Raw genomic sequence first — 24,220 nt, forward strand, 5'->3', positions numbered from 1 at the left:
TTTGGGCCACACCCGGTGATTTTCAGGGGTTACTCCTGGCTATGAGCTCAGAAATTGCTTCTGGCTTGGGGGACCCTATGGGACGCCAGGGGATCCAACCGTGGTCTGTCCTAGGCTATCGCGGGGAAAGCAGATGCCTTACTGCTTGCATCACCACTCCGGGCCCTAAATCAGGACTATTTTTGTTTTGGATTTTTTACTTTGGAACACACCCAGTGGTGATCAGTGTTCACTCTTGTCTCTAAATTCAGGGATCGCTTTTGGAGGGCCTTCAGGAGATCATAGGGTTTGTGGGGGGTGCATGTGCTAGGCAAGTGCCATTTCTAAATATTTTCACTTAATACTTCTTTTTTTGGGGGGGGGTTTCGGGCCACACCCATTTGATGCTCAGGAGTTACTTCTGGCTAAGAACTCAGAAATTGCCCCTGGCTTGGGGGGACCATATGGGATGCCGGGGGATCCAACCGCAGTCCTTCCTTGGCTAGCGCTTGCAAGGCAGACACCTTACCTCTAGCACCACCTCACCGGCCCCCACTTACTACTTCTTATCTGAAAATTTTTTACTTGATGCCAGGTATTTATGTATATAACTTGGTACCAAAACACACATTTACTAACAATAATGCATACAGAATTTATTTTGCAATTATTTATGATATAAGTTATTCTTAGAAAGATCTATAGCAAATTTGCATTCTAACACGATGAATTTTTGTTTATTATAGATGAATAAATATATAAACTGAATATAGAACATCTTAAACTTTTTAACAACCTTCATACTAAATTATGAAACTGTGTATGAAATCATACAAACCCACAGTTTAAGTTTTGGTCTAGACTATCTTGTTTAACTTAAAGACCAAACACTAATGATCATGTTTCCAACAGCATTCTTTCATTAGTTTTCTTATCTTTTGCCCTTTAAAATTTCCTACCTGAATATTATGTTCACTTTTTACTGTAAAATATCATCTCTTCAAGTTTCTATGCAATGCATGGATACAAAATTGGATTGAGATGAACTCCTAACTTGAAGCTAGGACCATTTTTATAGATGATCTATCAAACTCTCTAACAAATCAAATGTCTAACAAATGTCTAATCAAATGTCTAACAAATCATGCCAACATTTATTATCATAAAACACTGAACATTTATTACATCACTTAGTGTCTGAGAGTCAGCTTGCATGTATGGTTCTGGCATCAGCTCCCTGATGAGGATGCACTCATTTTGTTTGACTAAACTACAGACTCTGAACTTCACTTGTTCAGGCTCATTCTCTTGACTCTGGTTAGTGATTATTTCTCAGCATGTAGATCTATCCTCAATGCTGCTTCTATGCTTATATTTTGCCCTAGAATGTGTGTGTGTGTGTGTGTGTGTGTGTGTGTGTGTGTGTATGTGTGTGTGTGTGTGTGAGAGAGAGAGGGGGTAAGGGAGGTAGGAGAGAAATACAGATGCATTGAGGAAGTAGTTTCTTGATGTCCTTTATCTAAAGTGACATTTTGTCATGTTCTATTGATCACAATGAGGTACTGCAGTTGGTAAATACACAGAATATGAATGCTATGAGGAAATCATCTGAGAGTCTGATGACATAACATCCTATTTTTAATTTCAATATCTGCAAGAATCTTTCCTTGTGAAGTTTGTGTGCAGCAACATAGCTAAACTCTGCAATTGCTTGGCCACTTAAATTAAAGACAGGTTTTGGGGCCAGGAAGGTGGCGCTAGAGATAAGATGTCTGCCTTGCAAGCGCTAGCATAGGATGGACCGCGGTTCGATTCCCTGGTGTCCCATATGGTCCCCCCAAGCCAGGGGCGATTTCTGAGCACATAGTCAGGAGTAACCCCTGAGCGTCAAACGGGTGTGGCCCAAAAACCAAAAAAAAAAAAATAAAAAAATAAAAAAAAATAAAGACAGGTTTTGTTTGAAAAAAGTGAAAGCAATCAATGTATTAAGCAGGATTGTACTTAATTTACAGTACCTTTGCTCAGTGATCTTTTTAAAATAAATATTTAGAAACTAGTTGTGTGTGTGTGTGTGTGTGTGTGTGTGTGTGTGTGTGTGTGTGTAAATAGGATTTTGTGCTAATCAACTCAGAATTCTTTCTAGTTTTTCCAGAAATAATCATTTTTGACTTTTGGGGGGCATAATCCTAATTCAGAGTCAGAGTTAGAAAGGTTTACTTCTCATTCCTACTCTTGGCTACATGACCAAAACCAAGTTTTCAGATGCCTACTTGTCTCTGAAATAGACTTATGAACTCTTAGCTCTAATAGTTGTTTTGAGAACTAAAAAATATCATGTAAGAAAACTAATACATTACCTCACAGATAGCAAGGCTGCAATAAATACTAATTATGAATTTAGTATTTCAGAACTATTACTAAAATTATGAAATGAGATGAGTCCATTTTTATGCAAACTTATATAAAATAAACTTAATATTAACTTTCTTGTACAAATGAAAGAAAACTGAGCGGTGCAGAAAATATCAATGTTTCAGGTTTAGGAGTTATATTCTGTGCTGTGTCACTGAAATCATTATGGTTTTGTGCAACTTGTGTAAAATTAAAAACGATATATCTCAAATAAAACAAAGCTATTCCTCTTGTTACGGATCATATTTAAAATAATAAAAAATACTACCAGTTCATCTATCTTTATAGTTATTATGTATGTGTTTTCTCCTTAGGAGACCAACCTGGTTCTGTTTTAGTAGTTGCATCTCTCTACTGTTTTAGAAATTGAAGTGTTTTAATGACTTCTTTCTGGAAAGTCTCTTCCTGTTTAGAATCCCATTTAAGGATGAAATCCCACTGTGCATAGCACTGTGACCTTTCCGTGTTAAATCATTAGAGGCGCCCCAGGAAAATACAGGGCTCATTACCTCGTGTCCAATAGCATGATCGCTACAGATGCTTTATTGGTGAGCATCACAGGAAGCTCAGGAATCTCCATAGACCTACCAATTTAGAGTCTTTTATAAAGCTGAGTCCACAAGAAATTTTTGATTGTGTGATTAAATAAAGAAGTGCTAACCCCCTGAGGTTTATGAAATTCAAAACATTAAAATTCATGGAGGTACTGTTTCTCATGAGGGAAAGATTCATTTGAATTCTGTCACTGCCAAATTTGCCAACTACCCAGCACAAGTAAATGCTTTATCATATAAGTAAATACATGTCTATTAACATTATATTTGATTTGACTTTGGTTTTTAAACACAGTTATCTGTGACTTGTAATGTTTGGTATTCAGTCAAGCAGGAATAAAAAAAATCCTTGAAAGATTGTTACTTTGTAGAGTCCTAATACCCTAAGTGTGGAATATTAAAAAAAATCAACAATTAAATGATTGTTATTTCTTTACTGGGAGCAAATCTAGCACTTGTGAGGCAAGTTTCATAGGACTAAGCTACATCCGTCACCCAACAATTCCTACTTTAATTTATCTTTATTTTTTGGAAGTCAGATATTGGGAACTGATGAACTGTCATGTTTAAAATGGTAACATGCTGCCTTTCCCCCAACTCTTGTAGTTTTCCAACAGAACACTCCAAGGGTTTCTATATCCAGTACTTTATTGATCCTTATAATGAACAAATGAGACAGTACATTTATAATAAGTATGACAGTTTTACTAATGAGAAACTTTGTCTCAGAGAAAAATATAAGACTTCAAAATTGACTTGACTATTATACAGGGAAAAATATGAAAACACAAATCACTTAGGTTTCCTGATGACATATTCTGGGAGCTTTCCTCTACATCAGGCTAAAGATAGCTCTGTGTCCTGCAGTATTCCATTTGCACAAGGGAGTTCACCCATCTAACCTTTCTCTCATTTGGAAGAAATAAGGTAGACCATAACCATCATGCCAATTATTAATTTTTTGAAACCTGAGAGACTGTCATAGGTTGATATTCTTTGTGTGTATGGAATGAGTCACAAAATACAGATTTCGACATCTAAGAATTCTGCTTCTACTCTGAGCTTTATTATAACTACTTCTTTGGGGAAAATCACCTAAGTTCTTTAACTCTTCTTTCTAGACTGGTAAAAAAATTTTTGGGAACACACATGTGTGCTTGTTTAATATTATGATAGTTTTCCAGCAAATTTGCTTGATTTTTCCTTATGCTACTTCTCATACTATGGCAAGTTAAAAGATTTAAGTTTAAGAAGTTAAGTTAAAAGATTCCACAATGACCTAGGATATAATCGTGGTTGGGCTTCAGAATTTCCTGGAAATAATAATACTGATCTAATTTAAGTGTTCAACAAGGCTATTAGGGATCTATGAAAGCTGAGAGCAACCAGCTCTGGCTGTGAGAGCACATCAGGACAGTCAAAAAATAGGTCGTGAAAACATGCATCTTTAGGCATGCTGCCTTAACTTAGAAGAATCTACCTAACTCTTCTTTTCTGTGAGAGTATGGAATCCAAGTGTCACAGACTTTATAAAACTGAGATATATGTTTCAAACAATCTTGTACTTTTTGTTCTAACAGTTATCAGATTTTAATGTGTTTCAATACTTGTTCTTTCACTAGACAGGACCCAGGAGAAATTGTATCCATTGGATCACTTTGGGACACATTAACATAGAATACTTACTTGTTAGATCTTTGTTGAACTGATTTTGTCTTAAATACTTAAGTCCAGAAATGAATATACGTTATGAGCCTTCTTACTGACACACCTATATGGCTATTTGTCTCTGTTCATATCCAATTAATTGTTCTACTCTTAAAACTATATGGATAAGATATGGCATTTTTCATGGTGAAAAATTGTAGTCTGTAATATCAAGAATCTGATTCACTAGTATGTATATTTATATGTCTACAAATCTTTTTATGAATACAACTTTATTTGAACAGTTAATTTTTGAGCAAAGGTACTTTGGTTTAGCAGTTTTATATAATATATTTTACTCTTTAACTTAGCTGTTTTGGAGACAACACATGGTGATGCTGGGCCACTCCTGGCATGGTACTAAGGGGTGCTCTCACAGTAGTCTGACAGCTATGTGTGCAGTGATAAAACCGGGTATAGGGACCTGAGTATAGCACAGCAGTAGGGCATTTGCCTTGCATGTGGCTGACCCAGGACAGACCTAGGTTCGATTCCCAGCATCCCATATGATTCCCCCTAGCCAGGAGCAATTTCTGAGTGCGTAGCGAGGAGTAACCCCTGAGCATACAGGGTGTGCCTGCCCCCCAAAACAAACAGAAAACTGGGTCTTTTGCACAGATAGCATATACTAAAGTCTTGTTTTGACTCTAGTACCCCAAAAGTTTTGAATCAATTGTTCTTCATATTTTAATGAACTCCTAAATAAGGAAGATTTTATTTTCCCCAACACACCTTTAGAAGGTAACTGATAAACTTTTATTAATAAACATTGTTTTTTGTTTTTTGGGCCACACCTGGCGATGCTCAGGGGTTACTCCTGGCTGTCTGCTCAGAAATAGCTCCTGGCAAGCACAGGGGACCATATGGGACACTGGGATTCGAACCAACCACCTTTGGTCCTGGATTGGCTGCTTGCAAGGCAAATGCCTCTGCGCTATCTCTCCGGGCCCTATTAATAAACATTTTAAAAGTAAGAATATTAGAACATACTATAAGATTTCAATGTGTGCTTTTGAGCTTTAAGATAAATGTTTGCTTGACATTTGTGACATGCGTGTTTATTTGACAAGGTGATGGTTAGTCACCTCTGTTTTACAAGGAACAGACAAAAAACTATGACACTAATCTGATATTAATCCTTATTCTATGTGAAGATGCTATCTCTTCTTTGGTTTAGTAAAATAAATAAAATACTAATACTTTTCAACAAGGATAATTAATGAGGCCATAAATAGCACATCATCATGGAGCTGAAGAAAGAACAAGTCAACTTGTCACATACAGTGCTTTGAGCAGGATTTAGACTTTCTCAAAGAATTTGCTGTCTATTCTTCATCATTTAGTCATTCTTTCAATATTCTTAAACATGATCATGATAGAGGGCTTTATTTTTCAAAGCTATTTTATAAAGAAGGAATTTAACTATCAGAAAGTGATGCTCAAAGTCAAATGTTATGGACTGTTTATTCACCTTCTCCTCTCATTTGGTGGCAATAGAAATATTTACCTGTAGGATTCGGGCAGTTTATTTCAGTAGCCCAAAGAACCAGAAATGTTATGCAAAAAAGTTTAAGAAATGTGTCTAACTGAATACTCATGTGTCCTAGCTTAAGGCATGAACCGTATTTAAAAAATAATGTGCTATCCAAACAAAGCATTTACGTTGGACAGATTTGAGCTGGAAATGTCTCTCCTTTTTATGAGTCTATCTTAACATTAAGGTACTAAGGATGGGCTTAGGCATGAGTACGATTTGGGATTGTACTCTAGCTCCAGCATATTAATTTTGTTGGTCTATCAATACCTTAGAACTTCCTTGTCTCATAGGTATGGTATGGTAAAAATGTCTATTCCAAAGGGTTGCTCTGAGGACTAGTTAAAGAAAATTAGAAAGCTCCTTTAATAGTTCAAAGAAGTAGAATCCAATAAGCTAAAGAGCTTGTTGGGAACACAAATAATCAATGACTGTTAAAGATGTTCTATAAAATTCAGAATAAACTACAGGAGTTTCATTTTCTTTACCTGTTTGCTTGCTTCCATTACCTCTCATAAAGCCAAGGCATTGGGAAGCAGAAATAATGGAAAAAGCCAAGCAAACCATGGTTCTTGACCCTAGTCATATTTTCCAGGTTTTATCTGATCAGGTGACCACTACATAGCAGATGTTTAAAAGTTTCCCACTGAGGGTGAATGCATTCTAAGCACATTTCTGTGCAAGTTTCTTGTTATTTATGGTTACTTTTAAAATATAAATTAAATCCTTTTTCTTTTTGGTTTTGGGGTCATGCCTGGCAGCACTCATGGGTTACTTCTGGCTCTATGCTCAGAAATTGCTCCTGGCATGCTCGGGATGCCATATGGGATGCTGGAATTTGAACCACCGTGCCTTTGCATGCAAGGCAAATGCCCTACCTTCATGCTATCTCTCCAAATCTAAATCCTTCTTTTTTTTTTTAAAGAAAGTGGAAAATATCAAACCATTATAAAAAGAAAATAAATTTCACCTGTAGTCCCAATAGAGAGCTAGAAGCTCTGTTCACAATTCATTTTCTTTCTTTTCCAATGGACATAAATATATATCTGAATATATATACCACAATTGAGATCATAATTTTGTATATTGTTTATTTTGTTGGGTAGAAAAAATTTTCTTTTGTTTTTATGTTGTTAGTTTTTTTTTTAAAGCTATGGGAAGCTGCCTATTTTATTAACTTAGTACCTTAAACATCTAGTTCACAGGATCTATTCAAAGAAGACTACGAAGGAAGTTGGGAGAGAGCTGTCTTTTTCATTGTGGATAGGGTTATTTTAAAAACTTAATGTAGCAATGTACTTTTGAGAAAGACTATAGAATTAGTTTTTTATTTTGATAACTTGTTTCCCATTTTTCCCTCTACATTCCATAATTTCTCTCTTTGGGAAATAAATATTTGCCAACGATGAGAACTATTCATTTATATAACCTTAAGATACAGTTACAAATGGGAAAAATTAATCATACAACTTAGCTTCACTCCCTAGAAAAGAAAACCTGTGCTTTGTAAAGGCTGAGAAATGATTGTTTTCACTTTTTCTACAGAACAAGAAATCAGAGAGCAGTCTATTAATATAGTTTGTACTTTTCTCTTCAGTGCTAGTCAGGCATTGAGATACAAGTCTATTTTATTAGCAGTTAAAAGTACTCTAACTCAGTTCTTAAATTGGTAATAAAACTATATAACTGAGTGTCTTTAACATGAACGGATGTTGGATTTTGTCAAACGCCTTCTCTGCATCGATTGATATGATCATGTGGTTTTTGTCCTTCATGTTGTTGATGTGGTGTATAATGTTGATTGATTTGCGTATGTTGAACCAACCTTGCATTCCTGGGATGAATCCCACTTGATCATGATGTATGATCTTTTTGATGAGGTGTTGGATTCGGTTTGCTAAGATTTTGTTGAGTATCTTTGCATCAATGTTCATTAGTGAGATTGGTCTGTAGTTTTCTTTTTTGGTGGTGTCTTTGCCTTCTTTAGGAATGAGTGTGATATTAGCCTCATAAAAGGAGTTGGGGAGGATTCCTGTTTTTTCTATGGTTTTGAAAAGCCTATGGAACAGTGGTAATAAGTCTTCTTGAAATGTTTGATAGAATTCACCTGTAAATCCATCTGGGCCTGGGCATTTGTTTTTAGGGAGTCTTTTAATTACGTCTTCAATTTCCTCTGAAGTGATTGGACTGTTTAGAGTTTCTAGGTCTTCCTTTTCCAGTCTTGGAAGAGAGTGTTTGTCCAAGAATCTGTCGATTTCTGGTGGGTTCTCTAGCCTAGTTGAATATAGTTGTTCATAATATGATCTCATGATATGTTGTATTTCTTGGGGTTCTGTTGTAATCTCTCCCCTTTCATTGGTGATCCTAGTGATTTGGGTGTTTTCCCTCTTTTTTTTGGTAAGTTTTGCCAATGGTTTGTCTATCTTATTTATTTTTTCGAAAAACCAACTCCTGGTCTCATTGATTTTTTGTATTGTTTTCTTAGTCTCTATGTTGTTTATTTCTGCTCTGGTTTTTATGATTTCTTGCCTTCTGGTTGTGGTTGGATTTCTCTGTTGCTGTTGTTCCAATTCTTTGAGGTGATCTTTTAAACTGTTGGTTTTGTTATTTTCCTGTTTCTTAACATAGGCCTGTAATGCTATGAGTTTCCCCCTAAGTACTGCTTTTGCTGTATCCCATAAATTTTGACATGTTGTCTCTTCATTGTCATTCGTCTCAAGGAATCTTTTTATTTCCTCCTTGAGTTGTTCTTTGATCCAGCTGTTGTTAAGCAGTATGTTGTTCAATCTCCAGGTATTAGTTTTCCTCCATTGCTTCTTCTTGACATCAATTATAAGCTCTGTTGCATAGTGATCTGAAAGGGTACTTCTAATGATCCTTACCTTTGTGGTCTTATATAGGTTGGCTTTGTATCCTAAGACATGATCTATTCTGGAGAAGGTTCCATGTGGGTTTGAGAAGAATGTGTATTCTACTTTCTGGGGATGGAGGGCTCTATATAAGTCTATTAGCCCTAATTCTTCTAATTTTTCATTTAGAGCTCTTATTTCTTTACTATTTTTCTGTTTGGAGGATCTGTCCAGTGGTGATAGTGGAGTATTGAGGTCCCCTACTATTATCACAATTCCCTTCATGTGTTTCTCCAGGTTTGTCAGTAGTTGCCTCACATATTTTGGTGACTTTACATTAGGTGCATAGATATTGACCAGGGTTAGCACTTCTTGATCTAATGTTCCCCTGATCAGTAAGTAGTGCCCCTCTTTGTCTCTGATCACTTTCTTGAGGTTGAATACAATTTGGTCTGATATAAGAATGGCTGTCCCTGCTCTTTTTTGTTTTCCATTGGCCTGAATAATTACTTTCCATCCTTTAATTCTAAGCCTGTGCTTATCCTGTAACTGTAGGTGTGTTTCTTGCAGACAGCAGAAGTCCGGTTTATTTTTCCTAACCCAGTTCTCTACTATGTGTCTTTTAATTGGAGAGTTTAGTCCATTAACATTTAGGGAAATTATTGATAGAGAGGACTGTTGTGCAGTTGTATTGTGTGGCGTGGTTGTTGTTACAATCGGGGGTTTGGATTGTGTAATTCGTCTCTGAGTAAGTCACTTAGGATCGGCTTAGTTTGCACAAATAGTTCAAGTTCGTTCATATTTGTGAATGTTTTTAGTCTGCCCTCCCATATGAATGATAGTTTTGCTGGGTATTGGACCCTGGGTTGGAAATTTCTTTCACTCAGTCGTTTAAATACGTCATTCCACTGTCTTCTTGCTTGAATTATTTCAAATGGGAGATCTGGTTTGATTCTTATGTCCTTTCCTTTGTACTTGAGGTTTTTTTTTCTCCCTTATTGCTTTCAGGAGTTCCTCTTTCTCTTTGTTTTTAGCCATTTGGATTATTATGTGTCTTGGTTAGAAGGCACCTTCCTTAAGATAGTTACAGCTATTTATGAAAAGCCTACAGCCAACATTATACTTAATGGCGAGAAACTAGAAGCATTCCCACTAAGGTCAGGAACTAGGCAAGGCTGTCCACTCTCTCCACTCTTATTCAATATAACCTTAGAAGTCCTAGCAATAGCAATCCGACAAGAGAAGGGAATCAAAGGAATTCAAGTAGGGAAAGAGGAACACAAGCTAGCTCTGTTTGCTGATGATATGATGATATACATCAAAAACCCTAAAGAATCCACAGAAAAACTCCTAGAAACAATCAACCAATACAGTAAAGTGGCTGGATACAAAGTCAATACACAAAAGACAGTAGCGTTTTTATATACAAACAATGAAGTTGAGGAGAGAGAGATTAAAAATACAATTCCATTTAAGATAGTATCAAAAAATATCAAATACCTAGGAATTAACCTTACAAGAGAAGTGAAAGATCTATACCAGGGAAACTTCAAAACACTTCAGAAAGAAATTGAAGACGATCTAAAGAAATGGAAGAACATCCCATCCTCATGGATAGGTAGAATTAACATAGTCAAAATGACTATTTTACCCAAATTGCTATATAGATTTAATGCAATCCCTATCCAAATCCAGACACAATTCTTTAAAGAAATAGAACAATCAATTATAAAATTCATTTGGAACCATAGAAGACCCAGGATAACTAAACACATTCTGAAAAATGAGAAGTTGGGAGGTATCTCCTTACCTAACTTGAAACTATACTATAAAGCCATAGTAATAAAAACAGCATGGTACTGGAACAGAGACAGGACCTCAGATCAGTGGATTAGAACAGAATTCCCAGACATAAACCCCCAGATATATAGCCAACTAATATTTGATAAAAGAGGCAAGAATATGAAATGGAACAAAGAAAGCCTATTCAACAAATGGTGTTGGTACAACTGGAAACTCATATGCACGAAAGTGAAAATCGACCCATATCTCACTCCTTATACAAAAGTCAACTCAAAATGGATCAAAGATCTGGAAATCAGACCTGAATCTATAAAGTTTATCGAGAATAAAATAGGCAGAACACTCGAAGACCTTTATATTAAAAGGGTCTTTGAGAATGGAGCACCAATGGCAAAAACGTTAGCATCAACTATAAACAAATGGGACTATATCAAACTAAAAAAGCTTCTGCATGGCAAAAGAAACCCTACTTAATACAAGAAGACAGCTAACAGAATGGGAAAAAATCTTTTCATTTGATATATCAGATAAAGGGCTGATATCTAGAACATACAAAGCGCTCAGAAACCTGAGTCCTTCAAAACCAAACGAAGCCATAAAAAAATGGGGAGATGAAATGAATAGACATTTCTCTGAGGAAGAGAGAAGGATGGCCAACAAACACATGAAAACATGCTCACCTTCACTCATCATCAGGGAGATCCAAATCAAGACAACAATGAGATACCACCTCACACCAGTGAGGTTGGCTCACATCAAAAATAATGGGAACAACCTTTGTTGGAGAGGATGTGGTATGAAAGGAACTCTCATTCATTGCTGGTGGGAATGTCCCTTGGTCCAACATCTATGGAGAAAAGTCTGGAGAGTGCTCAAAGAACTCAGAATTGAGCTGCCATTTGACCCAGCAATTGCTCTCCTAGGCATATATCCCCAAGATGGAAAGACATTCATTCCAAAATACGTATGCACCCCACTATTTATTGCAGCACTCAGTATAATAGCCAAATCTTGGAACCAACCTCGATGTCCAACAACAGATGAATGGATCATTAAGATGTGGTACATATATACAATGGAATATTACATGGCAGTTAGAAATGATACAATCACAGACTTTGCAGCAACGTGGATGGACCTAGATCATATTATGTTAAACGAAGTAAGTCAGAAGACAAAAGAAAAACACAGAATGGTAGCACTATTCTGAAACACCTAGAACACATAAAAAACAAAAAAAGGACATTGAAGAAGCATAACTGCTAGAACCACAAAGAAAGACTTCATAAACTCCATTCCCTGATCTGCACAGCCACTAATACCTCTAGAAACAGGTCTGATTTACCATCCAAGATAAAGTAGAAGTCTTCCACATACCACGAAAGCAGCAAGAGGAGAATAAATGATCTATTTTTTTGACGTCTTTATTTTGGTGTGGAGATTACGGTTGATGTCTCCAATATTATTTTATTTTATTTTGTTTTGTCTTTTTCTTTCTTTTTGCACTTGAGTATGATTTGATTTCAGAACCGAGATTATTGTGTGGTGCCTGTCTTTATTGTTGTGGTGCTTATCGGTTATTTAATTCGATATAAAAAAAAACCTATATAACTAATATATCTGTTTTAAAACCATAATACTTCTTAAAATATGAGAAAGGAAAGGGGCTGAAGTGATATCACAGCAGTAGTATGATTTCCTAGCATGCTGCCAACCCAAGACTGACCTGAGTTTGATCCTCGGCATTCCATATTGTCCTTATAGCCTTCCGGGAGCGCTTTCTGAGTACAGAGTGAGGAGTAACCCCTGAGCACCACCGGGTGTGGCTCCAAAATCAAAAATAAAACAAAAAATATGAGAAAGTAAAAATATAGTAAGTTAACAATTTTTAATCTTGAAAATTTACTAGATGTAATTACTAAGATTTTGAGTAGTTATAGTTTGCTGTGCATAGGAATAGTGCCAGATGGACTAATAATAACATAATAATAAGAAATATAAGTAACAATAAATCTCTAAAACATTACTGAGACTTTTACAAAATTACTCTGGAAATACAAGTGATAGTGGAAATAGAATTTCAATATTTATTCATTCCTAGTTTCATTTTCTCAAGATCCATGTTTTAATTCTAAGAGTAATAGTATAATTTGATTGTAAACAAGTAGACAATGCAAATAAAAGCAAAAGTAAAATTTAAAGATATAGAAGAAAGATAAAAACAACTGTTTTACTAAAATAAGGCTGAAACTTAAATACTGATGTCTTGCAATCTCATCTGAAATAGAATAAAATGAAAGATTTCTGCCTAATAACAGTATTAATGAAAAGATCAATGAAATTTCTTAAATATTAAGGTTTTTGAGCTTCTCTAAATTACATAATCAATACTTCTGTGTCCTATTTAATGCAAAATGTTTTTCTAAAGATGAACATTTTGTCTTCTTATATTTGAACAGTGGAAAAATGTAATTTGAAGAAATGTTTGTTTTTAATTTGTTAAAAGGATTCTGTTGGAGAATCTTTGTACTATGAAATCCCTAGAACCTCTATCTATTGTAGTAATGTGACCTTCAGTTCAAATGTCAAAAATTTCTTTCTGGGGCCTGAGAGATAGCATGGAGGTGGGTGTTTGCCTTGCATGCAGAAGGCAGTGGTTCAAATCCCAGCATCCCAGATGGTCCCCCGAGCCTGCCAGGAACAATTTCTGAGCTCAGAGCCAGGAGTAACACTTGAGCGCTGCTGGGTGTGACCCTCCCCCCCAAAAAACAAACAAACTAACTAACAAAAAATTCTTTCTACTGACAGAACTTAACAAGAAAAAAACATCTAACTCCATCAAAAATTGGGGAAAAGAAATAACAGACACTTCCTCAAAAAAGAAAGACACGTGAAGAAATGCTCCACATTACTAATTATCAGGGTGATGCAAATCAAAAGAATAGTGAGGTACCATATCATGCCACAGAGACCAGTATACATGCGCTTAAATAAAGATATTATTAAAAAATAAATAAAAGCTCAGGGCCGGCATGGTGGCGCTAGAGGTAAGGTTCTTGCCTTGCCTGCGCTAGCCTAGGATGGACCTAGGTTCGATCCCCCGATGTCCCATATGGTCCCCCAAGCCAGGCGCGATTTCTGAGCTCATAGCCAGGAGTAACCCCTGAGCATCACCGGGTGTTGCCCAAAAACCAAAATAAATAAATAAATAAAATAAAAGCTACTAAAAAGTTCAAAATATTTTTCTTTTTTAAATAAACCAGCATGTATTTTTTGATAATATACAATACAGAGGGTTAAATTCCATTTCAGATAAACAAGAAACTACAAAGCAATCATTAAAATATGTGTTAAAATAGTCTTATTTTTTAAAACCATTAATTTGGTGACATAAAAATAGCATGTGTAAATATATGATATAAAAACATAATTGCTTTCTTATTACTCTGTTTTGATCTCACATAATGTAAATTTGGGATTTAGGAATTTCGAAGAAAGATTTATTGGCTGACAGGCAATGACTGTTAAGAGGCATTCACTATTGAGATTACATTTAATATCAAATATACCTAATCTAAAAGCAAGTAATATATTGAAATAGTTACTGAAAGATTATTTGAAATAGTTATTATATCAAGTAAACTGCAATGAAATGATGAGAAAGATAAAGGCCAAGGGTAGAAACTGACTCCCATGTTGGGAATCAGAAATACATAAACATAAAATTGTATATGCATGTAAATATAGAGACAAGAGATATATAAATATGCGCTTAAATGTATTACTAAAGAAGGGAACTTAATGAAGGTTGGTGTGCTGGAAGATATGGCAAAATGTAAAAAATCATGTGTTTTAGTCTTCCATGTCTCACATTAAAAATTCAGTAGCTTAGGGCCTTGCAAGCAGCTGATCCAGGACCAAAAATGGTTGGTTCGAATCCCGGTGTCCCATATGGTCCCCATGCCTGTCAGGAGCTATTTCTGAGCAGACAGCCAGGAATAACCCCTGAGCATCGCCAGGTGTGGCCCAAAAACCAAAAAAAAAAAAAAAAAATTCAGTAGCTTATGTTTGTCTTCTATATGTGGACTCAATGGAATGCTCTTCTTGCTCCTAATTTATAATGTGATTTCCTGAATTTATAATGTGTATCCAATGAGACATTCAATAATACTAACTAAGCCAGTATCATTTCTTCCCTGACCTAACCACCGTTCTGGCCCCTTTTAAATATTTTTTGGTCCCGGGCCATACTTGGGAATACTCAGGGGTTACTCTGTTACTGTGTATTCAGATATCACTTTTTGGGAAACCATTTGTGGTACTAGGAATTGAAACTGGGCCATCTGACCTTTGTCTCTCAACTCCCTAATCTTCCTCTGGCCCCTGACCCTCTTTTCTTTGTCTCTCTCTGATCCCTAAACTTCTATCTTTTCCCCCTCATCTACCTGGATTGCAGACCACTAAGCTTCATGTAGTGAGCTGGAACTTCCAGCCCTCCTCTCTTTTGTCTCTGAAAATTATTGCAAGAATGTCTTTTATTTTTCTTAAAACCCATAGATGAGTGAGACCATTCTCTCTCTCTCTCTCTCTCTCTCTCTCTCTCTCTCTCTCTCTCTCTCTCTCTCTCTGAATTAGTTCACTCAGCATAATAGATTCCATGTACATCCATGTATAGGAAAATTTCATGACTTCATCTCTCTTGATGGCTGCATAATATTTTATTGTGTATATGTACCACAGTTTCTATAGCCATTCATCTGTTGAAGGGCATCTTGGTTGTTTCCAGAGTCTGGCTTTTGTAAACAGTGCTGCAGTGAATATAGGTGTGAGGAAGGGATTTTTGAATTGCATTTTTGTCTTTCTAGGGTATATCCATAGAAGTGGTATAGCTGGGTCATATCCTTGAGGAAGAAAAGTTTATAGTTTTTAGAAACCATGTTAAATCTAGCTTTGTTTTGTTGTGGGGCCATACCTGTTGTTGCTCAGGGCTCACTCCTGGTTTTACACTCAGGGATCATAATTTCTGGCTTGGGGATTATTTGGGGTGCCACAATTAAACACAGATCAGCCACCTGCAAGACAAACACCCTATATACTTATACTATTGCTCCAGTCCCCAGAACCAAACCTACCTCAAAGAAAGGGAGGAAAATTTTGAAAAATGAACATTGATTGCAATTAGTGAAGAGTTACATTAAATGTATTAAAATAGATATGAATATTATAGGTTGAAAACACAAAACTAATTTGATGTATCTTCTTTTTATACAAGCAAGAAGCAGAACTGAATGCAAACCATAGAGTTCTTCTATGTTATTTAAAAGAAGGCAGTTTAGCTGTAATTAGTAGCCTATAAAAGAGATTAAGCAACAGTGTCTCAGTTGCCAATCTGTACTCTACATGGATATTTGTGTTAAATTGTGTATTATGAATTGGAGGAAACAAGTAAGGAATTATGTTATGGGTCTATTAAAACCTACAGAATTTTGAATATGGCTTAAACAAATGGTAGTGAGGATAACAAAGTGTGGTATGGAGAAAGGAAGAATGAGAAAGGGAGAGGACGAGATGTTCAGAGGTACCTTCAAGAAACAGAAACCAGGACAATACGATGCTGAGTAAATGCTGACATGAATGTGGATAATAGTCCAAATGACTCCCATAATTTAGGTGAATAGAAAAGACAGGGGTGGCACCATTCATTTTTATAAGAAATAGGTTGTATAGAAAAAAATATCTATAAATATGCTTTGTATAGAGTGGCCCCTAATATTCATTACTTGTTAGACTGGTCAAGTTATTCGTGTTTTTCCTTTTGTTCTAACTCCCATTAAGGATTCAAATTATGTATTATATATTATATATTTTAGATATTATTATACTTATCCATATTTGAGTTATTAATTTTTATAATTAGTAAACATTAAATCTTCCAGTGTCCTATACTTTATTGTGGAAGGTTTAACTAAAATAACTTCAGAGTTTTCACAGACATTAGAAATAATTTACTCTAGCCTTTCATTTTAAATATATTGATTTAAAACCCCAATTTCTTAAGTGACTTGTCTTAGTTTACAGAGTAAATTAATACTGGTACATGGATTAAAATCTGAGTAAACTGACTCCTAACTGAATGTGCTTTTAATGAGCCATATGCCTTGAAAACAGGTAAAAGGATAAAACTAAGTAGGATCATAAATATTTTCAGATTTCATGACTGACTCTTTAGGGTGAGAAGGTGGGTACAAAGGAGATGTGCCAGGGTAGTAAAATAGGTTTTGGCATCAGAACCATCTCATTTTTGTTTATATGAAATGAGAACAACTTTATATACGTTGTTGGAGCCTAAACCAAGTCTGAGGCACTGTATGTGAGAATGGCAACTTTCAGCACCACAAAAATGTGGTCTTAGGGGTCCTAATTAAGGGGAACCACTGCAGAGGAATTTGCTTATGAAGGACTTTCTCTGTTGTCCTTGATAACATCCACCTCTCCAGAAGACTCAGTGAGGTTCTAGCTACTAGGTCTTTGGAGATGATTCAACAAGCACCACTTCTCATTTTTAAGGCCATTAGGTGAGAGTGTTTCTCTATTGAGCAGATATAAAAATTCTCACAGGAAGATGTAGTCAGCAACAGAATCCATTCACTTATTTATCAATTCTATTAAAATGATCCAGAGGGAAATATCTGGTTTTTAGAAGAATCAAATCTCACTGTTTTCATTATGGCGCCATGTTTAGACTACAGGATGCATTGATCGTATTTGTTAGCTCATGTTGACATGATATACAAAGTATAGTTATCTTGAACTAGATTTGGATTTTGGTTTTTCTAATCCTGATTTTTGCTACTAGTGGGATGATGAGAATACATTAAGGTTCAATTTAGGACTGATAACTAAGGAATGATTGCTATACAGTAGTGCTGGGAAACAAGAATAAAACACAGAATACAAAGTCAATATCCATGTTATGGAATATGAATTGCTGTTGTAAAAGACAAACTTCATATCAGAAGTAAAGCAAATGCCAGAAAACAAGAAACTGGGCAAGAAATGAATACTAGACCTGGGACATCAGCAACCATTGTCTTGAGCTCAGATTGCCAGCCACAGCCAACAACTTTCAGATAAATCTCATTTTCCCACAAACTGAGTGGTCACAGCCCCAAACCTGACTTTAATTAGCTGTTCTACCTTGCTTTCCATGATTTCTCTATCAACCACCATGTCTATAAAATGAGATCCTGAGGCTTATAATACTGAATGTTTCTTCCAAGTAACATTTTTTAATGTTTTTTTTTCCTTCCGTAAATAGTAAGTGTTCCTTCAGATAGCAAATGAGAAATGAGATTCATGTCATGCATATCGGTTGAGAAACTATTTCAAATGCCAATTGTTTCGATCTGTTGTTTCAAAGGACAGTTTTACATATTCATTTGGAAAAAGAAACTGAATACAGGGATATCTAATGATAGAAGTTCCTGCATATAGTATATATGTAACCTCCGTGGTAAATTTATACAACGTAACACCTAAGAATAGCGTGTATTCTTAATATTACCACTGACTTATGAAACAGTGATGTTAGATAAAACTATCAACATTTAAGGCATTTTGAATTGTTTTTACCTTTTTATTACTTTTTTTATATTTACACTTTTATTTTATTTCATGGTTGTTTGGCCATAACTGAGTGATACCATATGTACCAACATTCAATGAGAGTCCACTTAATCTACAACATATTTTAAGTGAGCAATGTTTTTGTCAATTTTTATAGGGCTTACAATGCTATTTTCTTAAGAATTACGTGGAGAAATTCTATTTTTTGTGCTTTAAGATATGCTCTCATTTAAGAGATCCCTTGAAATGATCTCCTGAAGTGAAATGATAAGGAATGTGTTTCACATGCAAGATATGTCATAATCTCACACAGATTTCTAGTTCTCATGAACATGGAAAAGCAAGAATGTATATATTCTCATTACTGAACAGGAGAGTTCTAAAGAATGATTTTCTGAAAATGTCACTCAAAATGAGATATTATAATTAAAATTTTTACTCTTTGCTCTGGGCAAAAGATACACACAGAGTTTAGTGTTACCAAAAAATGGTTGATGATATTGTCTCCCTAAAACTAGTTTTTGTCAGCTACTTGTCATGCAGTTGACTACATATTAAATTTTCACTGCCTATAATATTTTCCAGTATATTATATCCATAAATTAACATGAATAAAATTAAATAAAAATTATCTTTGAACAAAGTTTACCTTTTCATGTTCTCTGCAAGAATATTTTGTTATCAGAATTTTCTGTAACATTAGTAGTCTTGTGCTTATGCTCAATGTATGATGTCTTTTAAAATGAATCAAAACTGATAGGGTCATCTACCACTTTTCAGAGAGCTAGACTAGCTCTAATATCAAGTCATAAGTGATCTCAGACAATTCAATTACCTTCACTAAACCCCTGTTTCCTTATCAATGAAATTTGGAAAAAATAATACAGCTTCTTGACTGTTATAAGAAGTCATTGAGCTACATTTTTGTCAAACCTATCATGCAACTAGCAACTAGCTATAGACATAAGTAAGCTAAAGCATCATTACTGTTATTTTCTTTTTATGTGCTGCAGTCATTTGTATAAAACAGAATGGTTGGATAAAAGCATTATGTTATAAAAAAAGTAAAAACTGAGGAAAGAAGTTTTAATAACCCATTGTATTAAAAGTGCTGGCAAACAAAACTTTCTGCATACCTAGCTGTAGGGCCTCTCATACTCTCACCTTCTCACCTCACCTCAAATTAATTTGGCTTCCAATATTGTAAAACACAGGGAATGTAACAGGGCAGAGCATTGTAACAAGGCTAATTTTTCTGAAAAGAACACTTTAAAGAGTTCTCAAAGAATGTGCCAAAATTTAAACTAATTAACTATCTAACTGATCTGACAACAGAGAAGTTTCTAGAACTCTTAGGTCAGTGGAACATCAAAAGATAGCTGGTTCTTTCTTTTATATCTACCAAGATACCTAAGATCTTTGGACTTCTTTTTCCTTAAACTATAAAATCAAATCTATAGTCCCTTTGAAGGGTGAGATTCAAGATCAGGTCAGACAATATATATGTAAGCTTTGTAAATATCAAATCACCTCAAATACAGTCTTATTTTTAGGTTAAAAATCTTCATTTATTGTTCATTACTGATTGCAAATCACATCTGACTTCCTCTTGCTAGATTTTTGTCAGTGCTTTTTTCAAAACATAATTTCTTTATTTAAGCACCGTGGTTAAAAAATGTTCGTAGTTCGGTTTTGGTCATCTAATCTACACCACCCTTCACAAGTGTAACTTTCCAATGCTTTTTATAGCTCAAGTAATAATTTGAATATGACAACATAATCAAATGATTTTGTGATTTAAATAGTGAATCTCCTATTTTACAGCTCATCAGCTTTTTGGTCAGTGATTTCTCAGCATAAAATTCTCTTCTTATATGTTTATAAAATATCAAACTTTGAAGTAGTTATCATATTCTGTAAACATATTTTTAAACCAGTAGGGAATATATGAAGACAATCAAATTTGTTCCAAATCTTTCCTGAACCCAGCTGATATGGCAGATCAAGATTGATTTCATCGTTATGCATATACAGAGGAATGTTTAGAGATAAGATGAAAGTAGTCCTCCTTATTAATCACACATTGTATATTTGACTTCTGCCTCCCTCCTCAGTCTTTAAATCAACTACATCTGGTTTTTGCTACTTAAGTGTGCTATTACCTTTTGCATTAAAAAGGCATTTACTGTTTGAGAAAACAGCCCTATTTGATTAAAAAATGATTAACTAGAGTTATATTTATGTTACACATCATGGCAGCTGAAATAAGAATTTTGGTTTTTATTAGAAACCTACTTTTTTCCTTCACATAAGTCAATTGTATTGGGAAAATCTGTGATGAATCCTGATATAAAACAATTATGGTGACATTAAGTATTAACCTTTGCGATTAAAAATAGGCACAATAAACAAAATAGAATAAATGAATAAGATCTGTTATAGAATCACAAAACACATGACATTTGAAGAGTTGCCCTGTGCATATTAGTCTACCAGGGGAGACAGTTTGCTTGATTATTATTATGCTCAGAAAAAATCAACTTTATGAACTCACTGCCATTAATGAACTTCAAAAAATAAAAACATGGATGACTATCAACAGATCTGTATTGGAGCTCAGTGATGAATGGACTTTTAGGAAAGAAATCTACATAAGAAAGCATTTTTATTTATTAAACAGACAGATCATACAAATAAGCTTGGTGGTTTAATTACTAGTACTAAAGGAAATTGTTGTTTAGTAAGGTTTGAGCCAGAATGCAACTAAATCCTCAGTCATTTTATTAATAAAGTCTGTACATGTGCATAAGTGAATATGTATACAGAAATGTATATGTTGTAAATTAAACACTGCTTAGTATAATAGATAATTGACATTCTGGCACATTTCTGCATAGCATGGGAGAGAGTTCACAGATTACTCTCATTCCAAAATCCACATTTTGAGAGGCATTGGTCTTTGAGTCAGAAGTGAATTGGAAACTTGAAAAAATGTGTTCCCTACATTGAGCCTTTGAAATCTCTGCCTCAGAGTTCTAGCGTATTGTATCAACATCTGCGTTTTTATGATGCTTTCCATGTAGTTTTGATGAACACACAAGTTTAAGGACCTACAAAATAAAATGCATAGAATAAATCGTGTAAACTAATAAAGAACGTGGAATTTATATTTGGAGTGGGGGAAGGAACTTGAATTCTGATGTGTTCTTTAGGAAGTTGAGAGGGATTTTCTAAGCTTCAATAGTCTCACCTATAAAGCAGCTGCAAGAATACCTACCATGAAGAGTTATTATGAGATTGAAGTGTATTATAAAAGGAATGCACTTAGCTCGATGCCTGCTACATAAGCAATAACTGCCAGCTATAAATGACAAATTTCAATCTTCATAATTGAGCATACCTGCCATTTTAACAATATACATGTCCACCTATAGCCTTAAGTTTCTCAAATGAGCTAGCAACATACTGTTATTATTTGATTGGCTAAAGTGTCTTTTACTTAACTTCCAACACTTATTATCAGTTAATACTCTGGGTTATAGGTATTAGAAAACAAATTAATGTGACTGAAACAAGAACAAGAGAAAAAATGAAATTCCCAAGGGTTGATTGATGGATCACAAAATGTTTATATTTTTGGTCAATTCAAAGTGTCAAGGTGCTGTAAGGTATCCTATACATACTATGTTCCCTTTCTCTTCCTATCTGGCATATTTTTCATTTTCTTTCTTTTGTACTAGCAAAATGTGGCTTCAACTATACTTTTACAAGCTTTCTTAAAGTCACAAAGGGTAAATATGGGTTTTTGTTGATAACTGGACAAAATTCCAGTTTGAGACTTGAAAACATGCTCACAAATTTCTTTAGAAACTGAACCTTAAATTTAACCTTAAGAATATAAGATTCTGGTTTATCAAACTCAACCATGTACTGGCAAATGGAACTAAGGTGGAACAGTCCCACCCAAAGTATTTGTCCTTAAGTGGGTGGATATAATGCTCTTCCCCAGAGGAAAATTAAGACATTATATAAAGATAAACAAGACATATGAGGTTACCTCTCGAAAACAACAGATATCTGATATTATGATATATTTGTTTTATAAGAAAATTTTATGGGCTGGATTTTCTTGCTACCTTTAATTTGGAAATAAAGAATAAAGAGTAGTGTTGCTATATATTAAAAAGAAAAATTCAAAATGCATTAATAATCATGTGAATTGGATTTTACTCTTTTTCCCTAGCTTGGGAGAAGACTCATGTTTGATAAATAGAAATAAGCAAGCAATAGTGTTAGAACATGTTCTGCCAAAGTTTCACAAAGGGGAATTTCATTTTAGATTCAATTTATTACATGTTAATAGTGTTACTATGGATTATAAAATAGTGAATGTATTATGGTTCACTAAATCAGTGAAAATCACGTAACTGTTAATGACTTGGATCTCAGCTTATAAAGCACAATTTGGCAGAGTACTCAAGTGGCTAAGAGTGTTGGTATGAAAGTTAAGGACTTCAGCACTCAACTCCAAGTCTGGCTGCCTTTGTGGTGTGTGGCCTTGGAGCTGATTACTCTGGGATGCAGTTTCCCCATATGTGTAATTGGGTAATAAAATATAGTCACCATTCAGTGGGGTGGAGAGTGGAGGGAGAAGGAATAAGTGCTCTGAGGGAAGGCTTCTTTTGGTTTTGTCAAGGAGCACATATGTTCACTTTTATTCAATCTGGTGCCTGATAGATTCCCTTGCAATGAGGCACTAAAAACTTTCATTGTCTTTATGGGACTATTTATCTGACAACTATAAGGCTCTCTAAGATAGTACTAAGGTGGTTTAGACATTACCCCAGGTGAGAAGGGCAGAACTTTCTGTAGGAACTATCAATTCAATGCCAGCTTTGAAGCTTGAAAGTAGCATTAAGAAGGTCATGTTACCCCCAAGCCCCTGGGTTCTGTAGCTCATCCCATACACTGTTCCCAGTTCAGTATTCTCTTAAAAACTTAGCTTTGGGACAGCTACCTACCTTTTCTCATTCTATTTCCCAGTATAGCCTTTTATTTGTGATTGCTGAAGTAGGAGACTGAATTCTACTCAAAGATACGTAGTTGGTTGAGTATGATGAAAAGACTAAAAAGCTAAGATGTAAATCGAAAAGATCATGTTAACTCTATTGCTTTCTTGCTGGTTAACCCAGGGCTCATCATTGACCTCCCCTGATTCTGTTTCTCTAGCCAGAGAAAAATAAACAATCTGTGCCTAACTCATGTCTTTGTTGTGAGGGTTAAAGGAGAAGCTGAAAGTGTAAATTGGCATTATTGTTGCAACTATGTGTGTATATATGTATGTATATATATATAATTATTTGTATATATTGGGAATGTGTTAGTAACTGGATTCTTGTGTGCACTGCTCCTATTTCCTTCACTCCCAGGGACTGGAAGGATCTTTGCCAGATGGTTGATTTGCCAGCTGTGTCTTGTTTTGTCATTGTAAATATTACATTGCTCCAACAGAGTGGCTTTGCTTATAATGTAGTACGCTTTATCCTTTATCTCTTACAGATTGAGAATTACATTGTGGAAAATATGAAGTCGGAGATGGCACAAATACAACAGAATGCAGTTCAGAATCACACAGCCACCATGCTGGAAATAGGAACTAGCCTCCTCTCTCAGACTGCAGAACAAACCAGAAAGCTGACAGATGTTGAGACCCAGGTAAACTCCTGTTCCAGAGTCAATCCATTCCTTACCAGGAA

At 35.1% G+C, this 24,220-nt stretch overlaps 1 protein-coding gene across 1 annotated transcript in view; it reads left to right on the top strand.

The window, feature by feature from the left end:
- ANGPT1 (angiopoietin 1) overlaps positions 1 to 24,220 on the top strand; it is a 272,220-nt gene that overhangs the window by 148,020 nt on the left and 99,980 nt on the right. The window contains exon 2 of the mRNA XM_049773961.1: positions 24,024 to 24,179. Coding sequence (XP_049629918.1) covers positions 24,024 to 24,179 — 156 coding nt within the window. The remainder of the gene's footprint in view (positions 1 to 24,023; positions 24,180 to 24,220) is intronic.

Source organism: Suncus etruscus, chromosome 5, assembly GCF_024139225.1.
Source record: "Suncus etruscus isolate mSunEtr1 chromosome 5, mSunEtr1.pri.cur, whole genome shotgun sequence".
Lineage (NCBI taxonomy): Eukaryota > Metazoa > Chordata > Mammalia > Eulipotyphla > Soricidae > Suncus > Suncus etruscus.